At 38.2% G+C, this 23,036-nt stretch overlaps 1 protein-coding gene across 2 annotated transcripts; it reads left to right on the top strand.

The window, feature by feature from the left end:
- The first annotated feature begins 380 nt into the window (after positions 1-380).
- On the top strand, positions 381-21,573 carry phldb2a (pleckstrin homology-like domain, family B, member 2a). Of its 2 annotated transcripts, XM_047379727.1 has the most exons (18): positions 381-531; positions 6,051-6,163; positions 7,112-8,079; positions 8,174-8,244; positions 8,338-8,497; positions 10,376-10,510; positions 12,281-12,418; positions 13,298-13,444; positions 14,675-14,785; positions 14,866-14,955; positions 15,040-15,177; positions 15,501-15,600; positions 16,753-16,948; positions 17,210-17,300; positions 17,380-17,526; positions 17,613-17,832; positions 17,951-18,036; positions 18,675-21,573. In XM_047379727.1, the coding sequence occupies exons 1-18, from the start codon at positions 416-418 to the stop codon at positions 18,813-18,815; spliced, it is 3,168 nt and encodes a 1,055-aa protein (XP_047235683.1). In that variant the 5' UTR covers positions 381-415; the 3' UTR covers positions 18,816-21,573. The 2 variants fall into 2 exon arrangements, with proteins under 2 accessions (XP_047235683.1, XP_047235682.1); XM_047379726.1 differs by having other exon boundaries at positions 8,174-8,497.
- The last annotated feature ends 1,463 nt before the right edge of the window (positions 21,574-23,036 follow it).

The raw sequence follows: 23,036 nt of genomic DNA, 5'->3' as shown, positions 1-23,036 counted from the left end.
AGAATGGACTTTGTCACAAGACGTTTGCAAATATGCAGTAATTCACTCAGCGTCTCTGTGCTGGAATATGATCTAACAGTCACATGATATTGATCAGTGTGAGGTTAGAGGTCAGACCCACTGTTTGGAGGAAAAACATCTCTTGGTACGAGAGATTAAATGTTGATACCTCCTCAAAATCTTTACATATTTTGATAAAGCCACCTTTCAGTTAATTCTTCCTGCTTCTTGTGTTTTTCTGTTATGGATTTTGAGCAGTTCCCTGCACAACCAGAGTGGGGCAGCAACTGTGCCTCCCCCAGGAAAAGTAAACACACCCGCCACCCCCCACCCCCTTGCTCCCGTCCTGGAGAAGAAAATCTCAGCAGAGAGTTGAAGGTGGGAGGGGAAAGGGTCTCCTGTCTGATCCTTTGTCATGGGAAGACTTTCCTCTGCTGCTTCAGAGCGGAGAGGCAGGCAGAAGGAGGACTTCAAAACTTACAGATGGCCAGCAGAGGATTTTAAACTATGTAACTGGGGCGGAAAACAGAGGTGAGTGTTTTTTTTTTTTTCTTCATTTATTATATTTAGGTTCATTATTTTCTAATAAATCTTTTTGAATAAAACAGTGATGCTGCTGGAAAGTGACAAGGTTGTCTCAGATTTCACATCAGGCTGCTCTCTTCTGCTCTGCTCTGCTTTGTTTATATTAGTGCTTCATTCACAGTTGCTACCAAATGTGTTTGGAATGTAAAACACAGCAGAATAAATCAGCCAAATTTGATTATGTTATAAATGAAACAAAGGCTGAGGGTCAGAGTTTTCTGTAAGAAATGTGCAAAAGGTCACAAAAATGAATTAATAGAATAGTAGATTTGATGATTCAAAAACCCGATACGGTTTTTCCTTCATGATCACTGGATTTCACACTTGAAGAATATAACTATTTAAAAATGTGTGCCTAAACTGTGATTTTATAGAAAATATGATTGTTTTATGTTGTGATTAGATTGCCTAAAATCAAATAATAAATATATCACACAAATAAATAAAGGCAACATCAAATACAAAAATCTGTTGCATTTTCTACATTATTTGGTCAAATACCTAAATATGACAAAGACACAAATCTATCTCTTACTACTCACTCCTTTAGTCTCCAAAGTACTTAACACAATCCTGTTTTTAACACAGCTATTTGTTGCTGTTGGTCATTTCTATCTTCAAAAACTGAATATTAAATAGAAATGTACCCAATCACAATGTTGTGGTCAGTTACCGACCTCTGGTTATTCGTAAAGCTTTTACCTGGCTTTACTGATTTCACCAATTACAATTTCTCTTTCGGAACTATTATACAAGTAACAGAAAGAACATTAAATATAAGTATTTCTGTCCTTCCTGCTGTGAACGGTCATTAGTTATTTATTTTAGGAACATCACACCATGTATGTGAGAGAGCAGTCACTGTGAAAAGGGGTTTTACAATTATTTTAAAACAAAACTACAGTTATTGCAGAATTGTTATGGTTAGCAATTAGTGCTGTTAGCGCAGTTAGCATTGCCAATAGCAGTCTCCATACATATGCCCTAGAGAATGTCGACCCCTAAAATAACTCCCAACAGAGATTCCCGACAGAATGGCAATATTTCCAAATCAAGCAAGTTCCATAAGAGACAGAAGTTGAAATCTCAAAGCAACTTTGCTGTAATACATCAAGGCTTCCTGTTGTTTGGTGCAAGTCTTGGTCTCTCTCACTTTTTTTGCAGCCTGACTGAGCTGCAGACATATCTCAGCAGGATATAGAAAACACAGTTTTCTTCTTTATAGCTTCATTCATCTCTGATATTAAACTAGCTAACTTTAATTCGTCTTTCCTCAATAACAACATTGACAACAAACAACAAAGACTGAATGACTGGTCTGAGCTAAGAAAAACACAGTTGCTTCTGCATAATAAAGTAAAAAAGGAATATTTGCTATCTCATTAAAGTCGCAAGCGACAAATAACTTAAGATGAGTTTGAAAAAATTAAAGATTGGCCATTAGAATCTAGCCCACACATGTTAAATGATACAATATTTCAGAATAACTAATATTCATATATCCCAAAAACTGTTTATACTGTATGTTGGTTGGATGTATAAGTATTAATGTTCAGATCAGAGATCAAACAAAACATCTTATCCCATCATTCCTCATGACTGTTTCCAGGACAAAATGAGTTATCCCAGGCTGGCTTTTTAAAGCTCAATAAATATAAAAAGAAATAAGTCAGTTTTTTTAATGGGTCTTTAAAAGGAATGGATCCGATTCTCTTCAAAGGGCTTTAGAACCATCTCCATTGCTGTTACCGTGATATGATAGCAATTGGTAATGGTGTGTTTACCAACTGGAAAAAACATTTTAGGATTTTTTAACTGCCAAAGTTTTCCCATCTGTTATTCTTTTCTTAGCATGGAAATATAATTGTGTTTCCCTGAACAATGTGAAAAAAAAATTGCCTGTGGTTTGGGCTTTACGCAATGTAAAAATACTTTCCTTCCCACAGATTAGATGAAAGCTATCTTATCAGAGGTCATTTCTCAAACTGTTTACATGTGCGCCACCCTGCTGACCTGAAAGCATGGGTAATGCAGCAAACATTGCCTGTCTGTGATTTGAGGTGGGTGGGTGGACTTCTCCCCGACTATCTTTTTCTTCAAGGTCTGAAGAATGAACTCATGCTGACTGGATATGACTGTGTAAGAGGATACCCTGCTTCCTGTTGGAGCTCTCTCCAGACAGCAGGACCAGAAACTCTCAGATCAGCCGTCTCTGTCTTTCTCAGTACTGTGTGTGTGTGTGTGTGTGTGTGTGTGTGTGTGTGTGTGTGTGTGTGTGTGTGTGTGTGTGTCTGTTGATTTAGGAACAAGTAATGTCTGACTTATTCAAAAAAATTATGTCGGGTCTCTGGCAGTAATTATATCCTCATTTACTGAAAACTATAACCTGTGTGAATTTGGTGATGGATTTCTCAGTTGTATTTGCCAGAAGATTTATTTTATTTTTTCTTAAGGATAATTAAGGTAATCTTCACTGATTTTACTGCAAAAACTATACTGTCACAAGTACCACAAATAAAAATCTAAAGGTAAAAGACCCAATAGGGTAAAAAAAAAAAATGGATAATTGTCATTGGAGTAAATAATTCTACTTTTTAAGACTTTATTAGGAAAACTGGCCACACCATAAAAATGTCTGTTTTAATTGGAAAGTTTTTTCCCCCTTTTTCCTGTAAAATATGCACATCTGGAATATCACCTGGAACTAAGGCACTGCATTTCTGGTATTATGAAGGATAAATTAATTGAGAAGAGTTTGTCTCATAAAGCCTTATTATTGATAAGACTAAGCTATTGATCAGTGTTGCAGTAATTTTACTATAACAAGTCAGGAAGTAATTAGAAAATGATTCATTTCTATTACAATTGTTGAGTTGGTCCTTTTTAAGGCATTCTATGGCAGTAGAAGGCATTTAAGAGCTTCATAAAGTCTTTCACTTTACCAATGTTATGTTCTGGTGAGAACGTTACATAGACACATCATGGACGTTAGGCTTTCAGTTATTTATTTAAAACTATCTTTTTCTGAAATTATCTTTTCCCCCTTAAAGATTTCTTGCTTTTCTGTTATACTTAAATGTTTCAAACCAAAGGTAAAATAAGACCAAGATGACAAAAAAATACAAAAAGCAGTTTTGAAATGATGATTCCTTTCATTAAGGGAAGAAAAAGCTATCCAAATAAACTTGCTGTTATGTGAAAAAATAACTGCCCCCTAATAAGCCTCAACCTAATAACTAGTTGTGCCACGACATACTGCCATTGAGCATTCGTAATAACTGGTTATGAGTCTTTTACATTGCTGTGGAGGAATTTTTTCCCACTCTTCTTTACTAAATGGAAGGTTTTTGGAGCATGAAAACTTGATGAGTTTACAGTCATGCCATGGTATTTCAATCTGTTTTCTATAAAGATTTTGACTAGGCCATTTCCAGATCTTTACTTTGGCTGATGACTGGACTTTCTCATTCGGGATTCTCTGGTAGAGAGCAGAATTCACGGTTTCATTAAGTTGTCCAGGTCATCAGGCAGCAAGACATCCTAAAACCATCATGCTACTACCACCATGTTTGACAGTATTACATTTTTCTTTCTTAAATGCTTTGTTAGCTTCTAAAAAGTTCTACTTTTGTCTCATCAGCCCATAGAATGCTTTTCACAAAAGTCTTGGGGATCATCTGAAATCATGTTTTTAATGTGAGATGGGCTTTTGTTTTCTTTTTGGTCACATGATGTTTTTGCTTTGGATCTCTCCCATGGATGCTAATTTTGCCCAGGCTGTTAATGTTGAATCATGAACTCTGACGTTAACTAAGACAGGTGAGACCTCCAGTGCTTTGGATGTCGATGTGCTCATGGAGTCATTTTGATAGGCTAACTACTCCTGGGAAGTTTTTTCACTGCTCTGTGATTTCTCCATTTGTGGATAATGGTTCACAGTGTGGTTCACTGGAGTCCCAAAGCCCTAGAACTTTAGCTTTTTAACCCATTCCAGCCTGAAGTCATTGATTATGTTTGTTACATTTCTTTAGATTAGGGCATGATGTGTTAGTTTTTGAGACCTTTAAGCTTTCTTAATTTTGTCACACATCTTCTGTTTCAGTAATTTCTTGATTCTAGTAGTCAGCTTGTAATTAGGACTGGGTGTAGTTGGTGTGAGCCAAAAAAATAAGGTTCATTACAGTTCATTTTTTTATCGAGGGTACCAATTGCTTTTTTACATAAGTTGGAATGAATATGTTTTTTCTTTAATAAATGAAAATGCTATTTAAAAATAGCTTTTGTACTGACTGGGGTTATCTTTGTGTGATCTTATTTGTTTGATGATCGGAAACCTTTAAAAGTTACAAAACAGCTGAAACATAAGAAATCTGTAAAAGTCAAATACTTTTTTTACACTCAAATATACGCACGTACTAACTAATATTTTGATATGTTCTTTAGTTAGTTGTAGAGAAATGATAAACTTTTAGTAACCATCAAGAATTCTATCTGAATGTTTGACCTCTCTCCTTGGCTAAATTGGTAGAGCTCATTTGAACTGCCTCGTTTACTTGTCCTTTAAGCATAGTCTATAACATTTCTATAAGGTTGAGTTCAGGGACATTCCACAGACTAGGACTTAAGCTCATTTTAGCCATTCCAAGTCATATAATGCATAATTATTCTGGAAAAGGACAAATGATCATCTCAGCTTTTTAAGCCTTCGAAGCTTTCCAGGTAGAGCAGGTTTAACAGGTGGAGTGTTTTAAGTATCTGGGGAACACATGGACACTTGTCTCTCTTTCTAAATACACGCTGACGTGATTTGTAATAAAGCCCTCCAGTGCCTTCATCTTCTTAGGAAGCTGAGGTATTTTAACGTTAGCAGAACATTTTTAATCATGGTTTACGGGTCACTTATAGAATCCATTCTCAACTTCAATATCACATCTTGGTACAAGTTCATCACTAGCTAACAGAAAATAAAACTCTCACTCATAACAAATCAAGCTAGCAAAACAATTGGTTCACAAACTTCGCCATCTTATCTCTGTGAGTGCTCTGTGATCAGGAAAGCCATCCTGATCACAGAGGAACCCTCTCATCCCCTTTGTTATTGTGTAGTATTGTGTCTATTCCTTTTGAACATTTTGTATGTGTGTGTAAGGTGATGTGGAGCCCTGTCGAAGACAAATTTCTGTAACCTTTGGTGTCAGACAAATAAAGTTTATTAAATTATTAATAGTTTATTAATAAAGTTATTCCATTCTAAAACCCGCAAATTGCTATGATATTTGAAACTGATGATGAGTGTGTGTTAACATCTGAAATGATAGTCTCAAACTGATTAATGCTTAGCCAATAAAGTCCTGTTTTATATCCCAACTTAGGCTTTGACACAGTGGTGCAAATATGTCCATTGCTCTGTTGATCTTACGCCTTGTGTTGAGAGTTTCAGTAATTTTCAGTGTTTTCATGGACAGGTACCAGCCGAATCGTCCATTTTTGGCTCTGATTCATCTGAAAGGGTGGATCATTGTGATGAACAGCATGCTTCCTCAAAGAAGCGCCGTTGCCACTTTGGGCTACGCTTCTGGTAAGACAAACGAATAAAACCTTGTTCCTAATTTGTAAATGCTCAGTGATCAGCAGTAAATCTGTATCTGTTTTTTAATAAAATGTAATTTTCCAAATATATTAAAAAGCACATGAACATGGTTAACATCCAGCAAGATGAGATGCATTAGGGTCTAAATAAATAGTTTGGTTAAGGTCAGCTTGTCTTACTTTTCAATGATTTAGAAGTGAGAATTTCTCAACAGGTTGTCAGTACTTTATCAGTACCTTATAGAGTTCAGAAATGTAGTCATCAAAGGTGAAATGATTGCTCAGTAAGGAAACCTTTAGATGTATTTGAGCTCATCTGAAGACCCCACTCACACTGTTTGTATACTGTAGTGTATACAAATGTCTTCAGTGTATACTGAAGCATGTATTATTTTCTCAGTTTTTTAAGAAGGCATTACATTAAATGGGGCAGCAGATATTCTCTGTCATTAGTAATATATTAAAACCCAGAAATGGTTTATAAAACTAATGTTTATGGAGAAACGGAGAACCATGTAATAAAATCAGATAAACTGTAGTTACTTGTACTGTATATTCAGCGTCTGGCTGAGCCGATTCAGACACTTTCATTACTCTGCTTGGTTTGGTATTTGACTCTTCTCAGGATATTATTTGCAGTTGGGACAATGATGTAGTCTGCCTTGTCTTGGTTCATGAGCATTCTTCCATTTTTAGAAGAGACCAGGCCAGTGACTGAGCCAGTGTTTGTATTGGCCTCAGAACCGCATGAGCGTACATTCTTCAGTGGTTTTTCCCTCTTCTTACCAAGAACATAAGATAGCAGTTTTTGTAGCACAGCTGCTGCTTTGTGAGTTAAAGACATTTAGTTTAATATGGCTGTTAGTGTAAAGTATTGTTGTATAAAGTCCAAAAAGTGAAAGAATTTTATGCTTTATCAACCCTCTGTTTTTTCCAGACTGTTTGAAGATTGAGCACAACAGTGGCAGCTCAGGAGGGGGGGCATTGCTGAGAAGTTCTCGCTCTAAAGCAGAACTTCAGGAACTGATGGAGACCCTGCAGCGCAGAAAGAGTGCTCTTGAGGCCAGCCTGAGGGCAGCAGAGTGCAGTCGCAAGTACCTTAGCGTACCTTCACCAGTTGCTAGCCAGCCCAGCAGGCCACTGTCTATCCTCAGCAACACAGAGAGACCACCTTCTGCCTCCAGAAACTTTTCTTACATTAACAGTAACAGTGTGCCTCCGTCGCCCCGTCAGGGCGAGCACCAGATTAGTTCCAATGGCTTGTTTCGTCATTCCTATTCTCGCCACCAGTCACAAGACAGTCTGCTGCTCTCTAATGCATCAGATGGAACTTCTCTGCTGTCCTCCTATGGGGAGCCAGTGCCTCGTTCTCCCCGGATCAAGAGTGGGGCAGCCAGTGTGCCATCCAGCCCCCGAATGAGCCGTAGACTCAACTCTCAAAGCAAAGCTGTTGGAGAGTTAAGGCAGAGGAAATACTCCACTGGTTCCCTCAACAACCTGGGGATGCATAGCCGTTCTTTGCCACGACTTCACAATGCTGCAGATCCCCCTGTTTTGTCGCTGCCCTCTCGTCATTCAGTGGGTTCCCATAGAGTGATGGTCTCAGCAGGACAGAGGCGCAGTCTTTCCTCCCTTGAGCAGCCCCCAGATGTGACAGTGCCAGCAAGCATGCCCAGCACATCCAGGAGGTCCAGCCTTGCTTCCCTGAGCTCTCTGGGTGTAGAGATTGATGGCACAGGCCTAGATCTGGGCTTAGGAGAGAGGAGGTTGTCATTTGGGAAAGGCGGGTTAAGTCCAGGACAGAGAGTGGGCAGCATCAGTTCTCTGAATGGCAAAGAAGAGCTAAGAGACTATCACCAGCATCAGAGAGATGAACGGCTCAGGGAGCAGAAAGTGCAGAAATTGGTGAGTTGTTCTTTCTATATTTTTTCTACCTTTGATTCGATTTACCGATTCAATAACACAATGATTACGAAGACGAAAAATCTTCTGTGTGCAGGAATGCCAGCGTCTAGAGACCATCTTAAGCCTGTGCACTGAATTGGGACAGGTGGCAAGAGAGCCAACAGGGTCAGCTGTTTCTGATCTGCAAAAGATTAATAAGGAGCTGGAGAAGCTACAGGTGTCAGACGATGAGTCTGTGTTTTCTGACTGCCCCAGCAGCACTGCTCAAGACACCTGCTGTGGGGCCAAAGCCAGAGATCTTCAGCTTCTTGAGGAGCAGCAGGCCAGCCAGCGTCAGCAGGGAAACTACAGGTCTCACTCACCTGCTATAAGTCTGAACAGCAGCGCTCCTTCTCCTTCTACACACCACAGATCCAAAGTAAGCTCCATCAAAGCAAAGAGATTTAAATAGAGATACAAGGAAATGGTAAAGAAAAAATATATATATACTGTATATATATTTTAGTGGAAATTGTGGAATTTCATAAATCCCAGGTCTGCCAGGATAGGCAATCTTCAAAAATATATATACCCAATCTAACCAAAAGCCTATTGATGACACAGTCATAATGTTCTTTGATAACATTTATTCTCTAAGACCGTTCTCTCTAATCACTGTTGGTACAGCTTTTACTAGCAGTCAGAGGAAGGTTTGTTAACTTGTTATTTCCTGTTACAGAATGATTAGAAAAATCTACCCTGTAGTAAAACTATGTATTAAATGAACTAATGAGGCTCTCCCCTCCTGTGGAATGCAGGTAATCTTAAGGCTGACAGTCTGTTTATCTGTGCCTGTTTACCTATTTGCAAAGTAAAATGGTATTTCCTATCCACATTTCCACTAAAGGACAGATAACAAGGTTTCCAATAAACTAATGTCAAACTATGTTAAAAATAATACCCTTTATTCAAAGACAGGTTTTGTTGGTCAAAACTGGAAAGCTGGAAATGTGTAGACCTCAGGTCTGTATCTTGTGGTGTTTTCTGCATAATTTCTGCACATAAATTCATTTACTAAAGCCTTTTTTTGGTACTGTAAGACTGTGCACTTAGCAATTTGTACAGTTCCTGTTTATGTGGGTTGGACAGACATATAAACATGGAAATTAGAGTTGCTCAAACCTGTTTTCACCCTTTGAAGTCACTACAATATGACCTCATTTTTCATTCCACCACCTTTTTTGGTGATGTTAAACTGTAAAACTTCACTGCTCTTTGTCAAAAATAAATGAACATGTTTAATCTACAAATTCATAATATACCAGCCATATAGCAAATTATGTGGGAGTTTTTTGCTGCCAGAGAGGGTACCTTTTTCCATTCTAGCCTTTTTTTTTCTTTGTTCCACTGTGGAGCGGTAACCTAACAATGTCTGGTTTTAATGAAGAAGTTCAAGTTTTGTTTCAGCATTGAAACATTCAAACTCCTGAAGAGGGGTAAGAGGGGGGCCAGGAAATGACTTGATTCCACAGTGAATTAGAGTGTGCATGTGTTCATGTGTATAAGCAGCTGTGCACGGGTGTGCATGTAAGACTGCAAGCATGGCAAAGATCTGCACTTTTCCAGATGTTTACAACATCTATTGAAGTGATTGAGATGAGAAACTGAAATGTGCATAACCTAGGTATTTATATTTCCTTTAGCTATAGCACTTATGAATTGCTGGATCTAGGATGAGTCCAGATTTTCTGTTGTGTTTCAGTTGTGACAGTGGTTTACAGTCTCCAAATAACACATCTTCCATCTCCAACATTCCTCAGAGGAGTGTGTGCTGGACAAAATACCGCTTGTAGCACATCTGTCAAACTGTAAATCAGCAAGACTTGCTAAACACACAAGTGTCTGACCAGAAAATAATCCACCTGGCTCCTTTAAAGAAGAATACTTTTATTCAAAGATGTCTCGCTTAAATTCACATGATTGTGACTGGATATTTTAGACATGTTTCCAGATGGTGCAATATGTGGGAGTTCCTTGGCATGACTGGCGTAGCCCAGCTCTGATAGAGATTTCCATTGCACAAAGTGGAAAAGATTTCTGCCGTTGTTGCCAGTGACCCATTTTTGGATGAGTTTGACAGCAGCTGCTGTTGTGTAACTTAATACAAACCAAAGCTATCCACTGACAAATTATTCCAACAGCATAAACAATGAAAACTGTTTCTTATCTTGTTCAAAGCTTTTTATTGTAATGGTATTGGCATTTTGGACAACTTAGTTGTGTGTTTACATTTGCTACATTCCTGATCTCACTACAGGCATTGGAGAGCATGCAGCTGAAACAGGAGGTAACTCATATAGAGGAAGAGAGAATCCAGGTTTTGAACAACATTGAAGAGCTGGAGCAGAAGATCAAAGACCTGGACAACCAGATGGAGGAGTCTCTGCGTGAGGTAGCCCATGCAGAACAGCATATATGCGCACAACTGAGATTTCAGCAGCTCTTGTTTAATATAGACTGATGACAAAGTAGGGCTGATTTCTTTGGATGTTCCTTGAATATTCAGCCTGTTTTGCTTTGTATCTATCTACTCTACATGTTGGGATGCTGTCATCAGAGCAAGCTCAGACTGCACTAGTATAACAAGTGTCTTCAGCCCTAAGATTCAGTGGAAATTATGAGACATTAAGACTATTTCACCAACTTTCTTTTTTAGTGATTCTGGAACTTTAACCTCAAGCCTGTTGACCTGATACCACCTGATAAGTGTAGTTGACAAATAAATCCACTTAGCCAACAATGCTTACCAATCTACAGGCCATTGTATCTTCACATCTAACATCAAAAGCATTGCTGATATCATCATTACTGTACCTGATTTGCTGGACTTGATTTTAATTCAACTGCAGTTTTGTTCGGAATGACAATATTGTAACGTTGCATAAATAAGGATGTAACAATAACCTTTGTCCTCATACTTTTACTTACTGCAAAGTGAGAATGTGACTCTTGACAATTTATATATTTTAATATAATGTACGATGTCAAAACTTTCGAGGAGAAACCTCAGCCGCATTCAATTCACGCTCATTTTTACACTTTATTATTTAATTTGCTAATACCACTTTGGACCCCTTTTTGCCTTCAGAACGACCTTAATTTGTGCATAGATTTCACAAGGTATCAGAAATATTTTCAGAGGTTCTGGTCCATATTAACACAGCATCACAGAGTCGTACATTTTTTGGCTACACATCCATGATGCGGATCCATAGTAGTCACATTTAGCTCTAGTGACTGCAGAGTTCAGTGAACTCATCATGTTAAAGAAATCAACTTGAGTTTTGTGACATGCTTCAATATCCCGCTGGACGTAACCATTAGAAGATGGACATAAGAGGGAGGCATATTGTCAGCAACAATCCTGAGGCTGGCTTTGGTGTTTAAATGATGCTCAGTTGGTACTAAACACACATATTGTGCCCAGAAAACAAAATATCCCCATTTCCATTACATCAACACCTACAATCTGAAATTTATTCAAGGCAGACATAGATCCTTTTTTGAATTGCAGCCTTGCTTTCATCTTCTCAGGTAACAGGAGTGGCACCCGGTGGGGTCTTCTGGTGCTTGTGTTCCCTCTGCATCATTGTTTTACTTTTTGTGCATTTAGAGTTGACATTTTGCATAAATTCATCTCAAACCAGTCAGCCAACTGCAGCTCACTGGATATTTCTTGAACCATTATCTGTAAACCTTAAAGAATTGGTTGTGTGCGAAAATCCCAGCAGAACAGCAGTGTCTGAAAGGCTGTGACCAGCATGTCTAACAACAATGTCCAGTCATTAAATCCTCTTATTTCACCACTATCATGCTCGATTTGAACTTCAGCAAGTTGTTGTCTCCACTTCTTGATACCTAAGTGCATTGAGTTGCTGCTCTGTAATTGGTCATTATTTGTGTTAACAAGCACTGAAAAGGTGTACAAGGGGCCAGTGAGTTTATGTCTGTGGATCGTATTTTTTTATACATATATTTCATTAGGAAAACATTTTCAACAATGCTGCATAAACCTATATTGCAACAGATTTATAAGTAATCACAAATACCTACATAAAACTCGGAAAGCATATTTTTCCAATGCTCTCAGCCAATTCACTAATAACCCATATGATGGCAAAGCCATGTCCACTTACACCACTTTGTCTGCCTTTTCCTGCAGATGGAGGTGGAGTGCGCCCTGCTGGACGGAGAACAAGAGTCTGAGATGGCTCAGCTGCTAAGGGAAAAGGAGCTGTTGGAGGAACTCAAAGCAAAAATGCAAAGTTTCGAGAGAACAAGCAATACAGAAAAATCTCAGGTAAAAGTGTGCGATAAGTGTCTAAAAAAGCAATCCATGAATTGGCTGCAAGATTAGGTTTTTGGTGGAAAAATAAGCATATTTAATGTATTGTTTTATTATAAATTCATTATACAGTTGTAATAGTTTGGAAACAGAAGACTCACATGAGGACCTTTTGTTGTGATTGGTCCAGTTGAACCACAGGGTCCTAAAAATGTTTCTGTAACAGTCAGTCAGGCAGTCAGTCAATTTCAACCTCTTCTTCCATAGTGGGTGGCAGGGAAGCTGGTGCCTATCTCCAGCAGTCTATGGGTGAGAGGCGGGGTACACCCTGGACAGGTCGCCAGTCCATCGCAGGGCAACACACAAACAACCACGCACACACTCATTCACACAGTTTAGAGAGACCAATTAACCTAACAGGCATGTCTTTGGACTGTTGGAGGAAGCCAGAGTACCCGGTGAGAAAGTTTCTGTAACATTATCTTTAAAACTAAATAAACTAACTTAGTTTTCCAAAGTAAATAATGAAATCCCTAAACCTAAAGAGGGATTAGCACAAATATAAAATCAGCTAAGAAACCCTCACCATCTGTCCAAATACCGAAGTATAAGCCTTTCCAAATTAGGCTATTAAAAAGTCCAGTTAAAACACCTGGCTGAAATGGCCCTTAAGCACCTGAACTAACAAAAAAAACAAACACTACAGTTCTAATTTTTCACATTCATGTTCTGCCCTTCCATTCCTTTCCCAATGCATCTATTACTCATTACTCTTCTTTGTGACCTTTTTCTAACTAATCCTGGATCATATTGTTTCTATTGCATACTCATCTGTTAAAATTATGATTAAACTGTGTGAAGTCAACCAAATTTTCATATATTTTGATGTCCCAGGAAAGAGAGGAGCAGGCAAAAACCTCAGAGGATTTGGAATTTCAAAAGCTGGAAAGAGAAATCAAGCAGGAAGAGGAAAAGGAGAGCCAAAGCCAAGAGCTGCTGCGGGACATCGCAGAGTATCAGCGTCTCAGCATCACTCGCAAGGTAGAGCCAGTTTGTTGAGTTTGCATGCTGTGCTGCCATCGCATCTCCCCAGCTTTTTATCTTAAAGAACCGCTGCTTTGAAGCCTTGAATGAAATCTAACAAAAGTACCTTTTGTGAAGTCCAGTTGAAATTACTAACCTCCTCAAAGACATGAGCAATTTCTAATATTGAGTCACTATAAAAAATAGCACAATGTAAAAGTTAAAAACATTTTTAAGTTTATAATTTTCTTTATATATTTGTTGTTATTAATGTGTCTGTAGGTTTTGCATGAAAAGCTGCAAAATAGTGAGCACAATTGTGCCTTGCAAAAAAATTCCTTTGGCTTGAACTGTTTTTCTGTTTTTTATTACCAAATTCTAATTTTGTACAATTAGGTGCATGCCTTTTCCACCTATGCACATCTAGAGACTGAGATTTTTTGCCTGTTCTGCCTTAAAAGTAACACAATCAAATTCGAAGGAGAACATCTGTGGGACAGATTCTTAACTGGATTTAGATCTGGACTTTGACAAGGCCAGTCTAACACATTGATATACTTTGATCTAAAACAGTCAGTTGTTGACTTGTGAAAAAGAGCAAACTGGACTTCTTATGGATCTCTTTGATCAAAGGCTTTGTTCTTGCCACTTGTCCTTAAAGGACAGATTTGTGGAGAGAAAAACAAATAGTTAAACTGTGAATTTCTGAGGGTCCTCCTGACTTCTCCACAGCTTTATCCCTGGCCTGTCTGCTGTGCTCATTGGTCTTCAAAATACTGTTTGTTGTCTACCAGACCTTTGTGACTTGCAAAGAGCTGCTGAGTTTATATTGAGATCAGCTTACATATAGATGGACTCTATTCCCTAATTAGACTTCAAAAGACAATTAGTGACAATGGATTTTATTTAGGGGTATCAAAGAAAAGGGGCCTCTACACAAGTTAATACCTCACTTTTCAGATAATATTTGTTTATGAAACCTTTACTATCTAATTCTCAATTATACAATACTGTGGTGGTCTATCATATAAAATGCCAATAAAACATGTTGATGTTTGTTTTAATAATGTGCCAAAATGAATGGATGCTAAAGGGGGAGCAAAGCCCTGCATTTACACTGCTGCTTATGGTTCAACCTACATCTCTACCCTCACTGCTAATTTTACTGCACTATATTTCTTCTCTGCACTTCGTAAAAGTCAGCAGATATTTTACACTGATGCCGCCTTGTTGATTATTTCCCCGCAGGAAAGAATCATGACTCTGAAGAAACAATCCTCGCAGATCACTTTACAGGCTCAGCAAGAAAAAGAAAACTTCCAAAGAGAGAAAAACAACCTGCTTGTCATGCTTCAAAAGGTAAAGTAAAAAACACTCTCTGCATGAAGAGGTAAAAAATGTTTAATTTTAATGAGATGAAGACTGCCTGGTGTCTGCAGGAGAGACACAAGCTGCTGTCTTTGGAAGGAAAGTATGCAGAATTGTCTGAGGGGCAAAGTTTGATCAACAACCCTGCTGCCATCAAAGAGGTAGGAGTCGGTTACAGAAATGCTGCAGCAGTTTCAGGAGAATTTCCTGTTTTGTGATTTCTCTGATTTGTGTGATCGCTGCAGCACTTGAACTCCCTAAAGGAGAGGAGAAGAAGCAGCAAAGAAAGCTCTTCCAATCCTATCGAAAGCATTCCTCATAAGAGAAGCCAACAGCTCCTTGGCTCCTATGGCAGATCTCTGGGACGCACACTTCCTCCTAAGGTCTGATTTATTTTCTAAACAAATCTAAAAAACATATAAAGCTGATATAGCTGTAATTAAATTATTCATATTTTTCTCAGTTGAAGCTGCCTCCAAAATGCAAAATGACATTGATAATTCTGATTCCAGGCTTTAGAGGAGAAGGTTTTATAGCCTTATCATGTTACACAGAAAACTCCTTTCCCTTGAGATTGATCCACCTAAAGCAGGAATTCTCACTTTGACTCTTGCTTGCAAAACACATTAAGATTAAGAGAACTTTGAGGAGTTGGGCTACAATGTCTGGTCCTAAACATGCTTTGTGCTTGCAAATTGTTCCTCAGGCTCATCTACCTTTATCCCAAAGCTCCAGCTGTGGCAGTGTCATACCACAAGGCTTCAGCTTCTCCCCACGGGAAGTGAAAGCCCGCCGGCTGCCCAAGGGTGGGTCACAGTGACAAAACTGCATCTTGTTCTAAAATAAATCCTACCATGGGTTGTAGAAGATGGTCTTGCTCTGAACCTCTATATGTGACTGGATTAATAATTTGGGGCATTGCGGAAAATACAGTGATTAGCAAGAGTATTGAAACACCTTGAACTGTTACACGTTTACCATTGTTAGATTTTAAATGATAAAAAGTAGTGGATAATTGTGAAGTGGATGAAAAATTATTTCAAAATCGTTTACAAAAAGGTATCTGATAAGGTATTGGTATTCATTTATATCCAGCCCTGTTTTCTCTGCTACCCCTAAATAAAATCCGGGGTTACATGCTAAAGCAACATCCCGAGCTTTGAACACAGTTCAATCCATCATTCAAAAATGCAAAGACTGGGCACAACTGCAAACCTATCAAGACAGGCTGATCAGGCTGCACAACTCGAGTGATCGAGTTGTGCAGCCTGTTCCTGGCAGCTTCTCTAAAAGCTGCCAGGAACTCTGGAAGAGGTTCAGAGGTCCTCCGCTTGGTTGGAAGAATCAGTCGACAGGACATCTATTAAACAGAAAAAAGTGGCAGAAATAATTTAGAAATTATTGTTGAAAGAAGAAAGAAAAAGTATTGGCATAAGCCACATTGGAGACTCTTTTTTGGCCCTTATACAAACGCTATATGTAAAGTGGAAAAGTGACATTGCATAATATCAACATAACTTCCCCATGGTAAGATATGGCAGTGGCAGCATCAGGCTTTGGGACTGCTCTTCTTCAGGAGGAACAGGCAAGCTGGTCAGAATTGATGGGAAGACAGTTGGAGTAAATTGCAGGATAGTCCTGAATAAAAACCTGCCAGTGTCTACAGATACACATCATGCTTTCAGGTTAATCTGTAATAAAAAATAAAATAAAAGAAGAAAATGTATCTTTTTCTTTCCGCTTCACAATTATGGACTACTTTGTATTGGTCTTTCAAATAAAATCTCAACATCTATTGAAACTTGTTTTTGTAACATCACAAATGTAAAAACAGGCATGAATATTTTTTACAAGGCATTGTAATTTAGGAATATATTACTTCAAGATAGTATTTTAACAGTAGTTTCTGTATGCTGCCAGTTTATTTTTAGTTTATTGCCATATTCCTCTTTTGGTAGGAAACAGCTACATTCACATAAACGATGACAGACAGAGGCAAAGCGATTTTTGCAGCAGGATGGTCTCTGAGCCCAACATGTTCCTGGACCCCTTCTCCTACCCAGACAACAGCCAGGTATCGGACACCGTCAGTGTGGACAGTTCGGACAGCTTGGAGACCAGTTTCTCCGCCTGCTCTCCGGACAACATCTCCAGGTTAGAGAGTAACGACTATGACGGACGATAAAAGGTTCTTTTCATCAGTTTGAACTGATTATTTGTAAAGTTTCACCTAAAGGACCTCTGTGCTGTCAAAAAAAAAAACAATGCGGGGATTCATTTGCCTTATTTCTCTACTGGTTTCATTTAGTCACAATCAGTGAAACACTGATTGGTTAAACATAATTTAGAAAATCACTATGTACTCTGTATGCTTTAAGCTCTTTGTTTGAGAAGTCCTGGTCCTTTTTCTCCTAGTGCCAGCACTTCCAATATGGCAAAAATTGAGGAAATGGAGCGTTTACTCCGAGAGGCCCAAGCTGAGAAGCTGAGACTCCTCGAGCATCGGGTAAAGAGTCAGCTCCGAATCAAAACGTGGTGTTTGCGTGTGAAAATGCATGCATTTATTTTCCCACCGGGTTGTGCAGGAGCGGGAGATGGAAATACGAAGGCAGGCCCTGGAGGAGGAGAGAAGAAGGAGAGAGGAACTGGAGAAACGTCTGCAGGAGGAGACAAGCAGGAGACAGAAACTTGTGGAAAGAGAGGTGAAGCTCAGGGAGAAACAGAGATCGCAGGTGATTCCAACTGAAACTGGATGTTCTGCTTGATGTAAATACATTGAAAACAAAGCTAAATAATATATTTAAAACTTTATCCATAGTCGCGGCTGCTGACTCGCTACCTTCCTGCGAGAAAAGATGACTTTGACCTTCACGGTCACATTGAGGCAGCTGGACACAACCCAGACGCCTGCTTCCATCTGGCCATCACCGATAAAACTTGCCGAGGATTCCTGGTCAAAATGGGCGGAAAGATCAAGACGTGGAAGAAACGTTGGTTTGTCTTTGACCAGAATCGAAGAACGCTCACATATTATGCAGGTAGACACCTCTGTCTCTAAGGTGTCTGCAACTGAAACTCCACTGAAAACACATCTGGATACAACATGGTGCTGAGGAAGAGCTTTAATTATGTTTCTGTTTATGTTCTCTGCTGCAGACAAACACGAGAACAAGATGAAAGGAGTCATTTACTTCCAAGCCATAGAGGAGGTGTACTATGACCATTTAAAGAATGCACACAAAGTAGGTGTCTGTGCCTACAGTAACATGGCTTTATCCATAGGGAGGGCGAAAATGTCTTTAAATATAAAGGTTGGGTAAAAGAAAAAGCATTAATGCATATGATATAACTTAAACAAATTTGAAAATAAAGTATAAAAAAGAAATGCATCTATATCAACTTAAATGGGTGATTAATTGACTAAATAGCACAGCAGGTAGACTTTAGATCAGTCACCTCGATCACTAATGCAGTCTTAGCTTTTCCTCTGTGGGGCCCAAGTTTTGTAATTCAATAAAAAAATACATCTTTAAATTATTTTGACTAAAAATGGATACAGTAGTATACTGCAAATGATATTGGTTATACCCACCCACATTTCAGTCATTGTTTTAATTAATAATTTCCACATGTTGTTAGTAGATCAACTAATTAATAAATTGACTAATATTGAGAAATTTATTTATTTAACATATTTAGCTCCAATTTTATATAGACAACTGATTTATTTATTGAATTGTGGCACTTTTGGCCCTCTATTTTTTGCCCCAATTCTGTGAACTATCTCACATCTGTTTGTCCTCTCGTTTGTTCCCTCCTATCTCCCACTCTCTCCCGCCATCCACATATTTCCGAAATACCACCCACCACCACACACCAGAGCCCCAATCCTTCTCTGACGTTCAGCGTAAAGACCCATGATCGGGTGTACTACATGGTGGCGCCGTCTCCTGAGGCCATGCGTATCTGGATGGATGTAATCGTGACGGGCGCTGAAGGACACATGCACTTCATGGTGTAGCACTCCACCTTATCGTTTATTTTCCTAACCACTGAGTGAAATACTTTTCAGCTCTCTGCACATGTCAGATTTATGGCAAACATGTGTGGATCTGCGAGGGATTTTAATCAGGTCAACCAAACATTAGTTTCTGTGTACAATCATAGAAATTCACTGATGAGCGTGAAGACAATCCGCCCTTGTGCACGCTTTATTATGCAGTTGTGTATAAAAGACTAAACGTGTTTAGAGTTTGGTCTTAAAAGTAAGCTGTTAAGGTTTTTTTTTTTCTCCAGGTGTTTATGTTTTATGAGAAGCTAAAAGGTCACGGCAGGTAATTTTGCTTTTTTCTGATCAGGGAAGCTTCTAAATGATGAAACCCTCAACATGCGCTGATGGTTCTGCCCAAAACAAATTAGTTGTCTTGAAAAAAACTGTCTTTTGCAAATATTAGATGATTTAAAATACATCCACTTTTATACTTTTATTTTTGTCTTCAACATGACTGTGCAACTGTTTTAAACCACCCCTCTTTTTGTATTGCTTTTAAAGCTAACCTTCAACATGTTTGAAATCATTGTCCAGCCTTTCTCAAAGTTTTCTGCTTTGGACTCAATATATAAAATATTTCCTGACTAGATGAACATTATGTGACAGTCGTGTCTTAAAAAAACAGGAAACGTTTCAGCACAGATCTAAAACGCCTCCGTTTCAGCTAATAGCTTGTAGGAATCACCTTGTCGAAGCTAAAATACCAATTGTTGTCTTTTAACATGTTTTAGCCTGCATACATTTCATAGATTTAGTCAAAGAAATGAGGTTGTTTCCAACAGGCTGCTTCTGAGACATTTTCTGCTATTTGTAGACAAAACACTAGTTCATCTAATGAATTTTAGGGCTTGAAAGTCTTTCTTTTGTGACATAGAAAAGAAACCAACAAAAATTGTCTCTAAATATTCTGACACAAAATAGACACGGTAGTTCCTTAAAAGACCTCCAGAAAATAAGAAGTAGTACTCTAGACCACTTTTGGATACAACATGAAAGGCTAGCACAATATTTTTTTACATATTGTTCATGCTGTTTAACCGTTTATGTAATTGGCAAGGACAAACGGGTGCAACATTGTTAAGTGGAAGGTAAAATGAGATAGATTTTGCCATATATTTAAATAAAAACTGAAACGTCTTGTGTGCTATTGCAGGTTGTATTCAGTCCCAATATTTGTAGAACCACCTTTCGCTGTAAGTCTTTGGGAGTCTTTGGGAGTTGGTCTCTACCAGTATGGAGTAGACTAAAAGTTTTGTCCATTCTTTGCCAAAATGTTCGGATTCAGTCAGGTTGGATGGAGAGCTCACAAAAAACCTCTGAGGCCTTCACGGCACAGCTTTATTTACCCTAAAAACAAATGAATTCTCTGTAAGAATTTGGTGACTTCTGAATCTAAGCGGTTGCAGTGCCTTAGGGGTATGAGAGTAAAGGGGGCTGAATGTAAATGCAGAGCACACTTTGCAGATTTGTAAGACAATTTGAAAAGGATGTGTCCTTTTCTTTCCACTTCACAGTTATGCCCCATGATGTGTTGGTGTATAACATAAAATTCTAATAAACTACATAAAAATTTGTTGTAATGAGACAAAATTAAAAAAAGTCCAAAACATGAATCCTTTTTACTGTATGTAAATAAATGAGGAGCAACCAAAGACTTTTGCACAACACAGTACTTTTCTACTCCTAATGGTATTTTTCAGTGTTTTTATTTCACAGCCAGACTTATCATGGGTATCTTATTTGGATGTCAGGATGAGGAAGTGCCCATCCACTCTCTCTCTCTGTATAGTCATAACAATGCACCTTTTGTTTAGCTCAAGATTATAAATCAGTGCATTTTACTTGTTTCAACTGCTGACCTTGTCTGCTTACCTTATGACAGGATTGAATGTCCACCATTATTCTTCTTTTGCACCTCTTTCCTTACCATAGAAATCATTGTCCTTTACAGAAATTGGAATCATGAAAAAAAGATGATTAGAGATTACTTGCAAATGCTGTCTAAGGCATAAAGCCATCAAACAGCCAAAATCACAGTAGCGCTTTATTTTATGCTGTTCAGCTAGCTCCCCCTCTCTGCAGTTGATGCTGCAGGTCTGATGGGGCCATGTTGTGCAGCAACGATGCTGGACGTTCCTGCGTCACCCATGTGTTTTTAACACTATTGCATTTCAGTGTGTTCCACCAGCAGAGGTCCTCAGTGCAGAGTGATTGCACCAGAATGACGTAATGCTCTGCCCAGTAACCCCAGACTCATTGATATTGACGAGCAGTTTCTGAAGGAACATATGCTTTATCATCAGTATTATTTATGCTATATAAGCAGTTATGAGCACATGTATACTAAGCTTAAGATTAGCCTTTTAGTAGTTTTTGTTATTATTATTTTTGTATATTCATAAACTGATTTCAACAGTTAAAAATGCTTGACAAACTGCAGGGCTCGCTGTTTACCCTGTTCTGTTTAAGTGTTAATTATCTCCTGCAGAGAGCAGATCAGAGAGTTGAGCTGACAGTGTTACAGATATGTTTTTTCCTTCATCATCTGACAAGTAAACATCTCATTTTCATCCAAGCCTTGAAAGAAAATAAATGATAGCATTTATAAATTTTTTTAATACATTTATTGTTTTGTATTTTGTATATAAACACATTACAATTGTAGCTAATGCAATAATTCAAGTTTTTATACTCAACCTGTGTCATGAATAAATACTTGTGACCACAAGGATTTTATTTACAATTATTTTTTTTATGTAATGCTTTTGCTGGAAAAAAAAAACTAAACAAAAAAAAAACTAAAACGGACTAAAGTACATTTTGGCAAATACCTGAACATTTTTTTTTTTACTAAATCGAGGCATGTGTCCAAGCATGAAAATTTGTCCTGTGGATATTTGTACCAATATGTTTGGAATCAATTCTCCTATCATGTAGTGTTAGATACTGTACATCCACTTTAAGTTGCCCTTAAAAGGCTTTATCTCACTATCACTGTCTTATTTTATTATAATACACAGCACAATAAAATAAATTTAAATAAAATATAAATATCAATTTGAAAAAATGGAAAATAAAATGTAATATATAAGAAAATGAATTAAATGATTTTAATATTTAAAAAAGAAAACTAAAAAAGCTAATTAGTATAGCTATTTGGTTTGTAATGCTGCAATAACCTGGGGCTGCACGGTGGCGCAGTTGGTAGCACTGTTGTCTTGCAGCAAGAAGGTCCTGGGTTCGATTCCCAGCCTAGGGTCTTTCTGCATGGAGTTTGCATGTTCTCCCCATGCATGCGTGGGTTCTCACCGGGTACTCCGGCTTCCTCCCACAGTCCAAAGACATGCCTGTTAGGTTAATTGGTCACTCTAAATTGACCTTAGGTGTATGAATGAGTGTTTGTGTGTTGCCCTGCGATGGACTGGTGATCTGTCCAGGTTGTACCCTGCCTCTCGCCCATAGACTGCTGGAGATAGGCACCAGCTCCCCCGCGACCCACTATGGAATAAGCGGTAGAAAATGACTGACTGCTGCAATAACCCATTAAATGAATGTCTGCTAAAAAATATTCAATAAATAAATATATAGAAAAATGTATGAAATGAAAGTGAAAAACTGATTAATATAGATATTCTTTTTATTATGTTTCATAAAACAATATATTTCTAAATATTCCAAATAAATTCACACAATAGTGTAAGTAGTGCTCATTAAGGCACTCATGTTTTGAACTCCTCCTTCTAATATTTGCAGCCTTTCAATTGGTTGACCTAGTGGGGTTGCCATGGAAACACAGACTGAAGCATGCTAAATTAAGTCCTAAAGAAGCACGCAGACCCTCCAGAGGTAGAAATAGACACATCTAGATGATAGAAAACCTATGTTTCCCCTAGGCCATATTTCAGTGCTTTAATTTATGTAGTATATTTAGGACATATGCATTGGCCTTTAAAGGTAGCAGGAATGTGGTTAGGCAAATTTACTTCTGTAAATAAAATATGTGAAGCATAAAAGTTTGTAGGAACATAATCTGTGGTTGTGCTGCATTGTTAGGTTGTTATATTATTCTCCATAGGCATGAAGACCAAATTACTGCAGAATCATGTGAATTTATCTTGTCAAAAGGCAGCATTCACTGTTGTCCTGCAGAAGTCATATTCACACCATCAATTTTCTGTGATAAAAGTCAAG

This window comes from Girardinichthys multiradiatus, chromosome 11 (assembly GCF_021462225.1).
Source record: "Girardinichthys multiradiatus isolate DD_20200921_A chromosome 11, DD_fGirMul_XY1, whole genome shotgun sequence".
NCBI lineage: Eukaryota > Metazoa > Chordata > Actinopteri > Cyprinodontiformes > Goodeidae > Girardinichthys > Girardinichthys multiradiatus.
The sequence above is the reverse complement of the archived record's forward strand: the minus strand, read 5'-3'. Positions and strand labels throughout refer to the sequence as shown.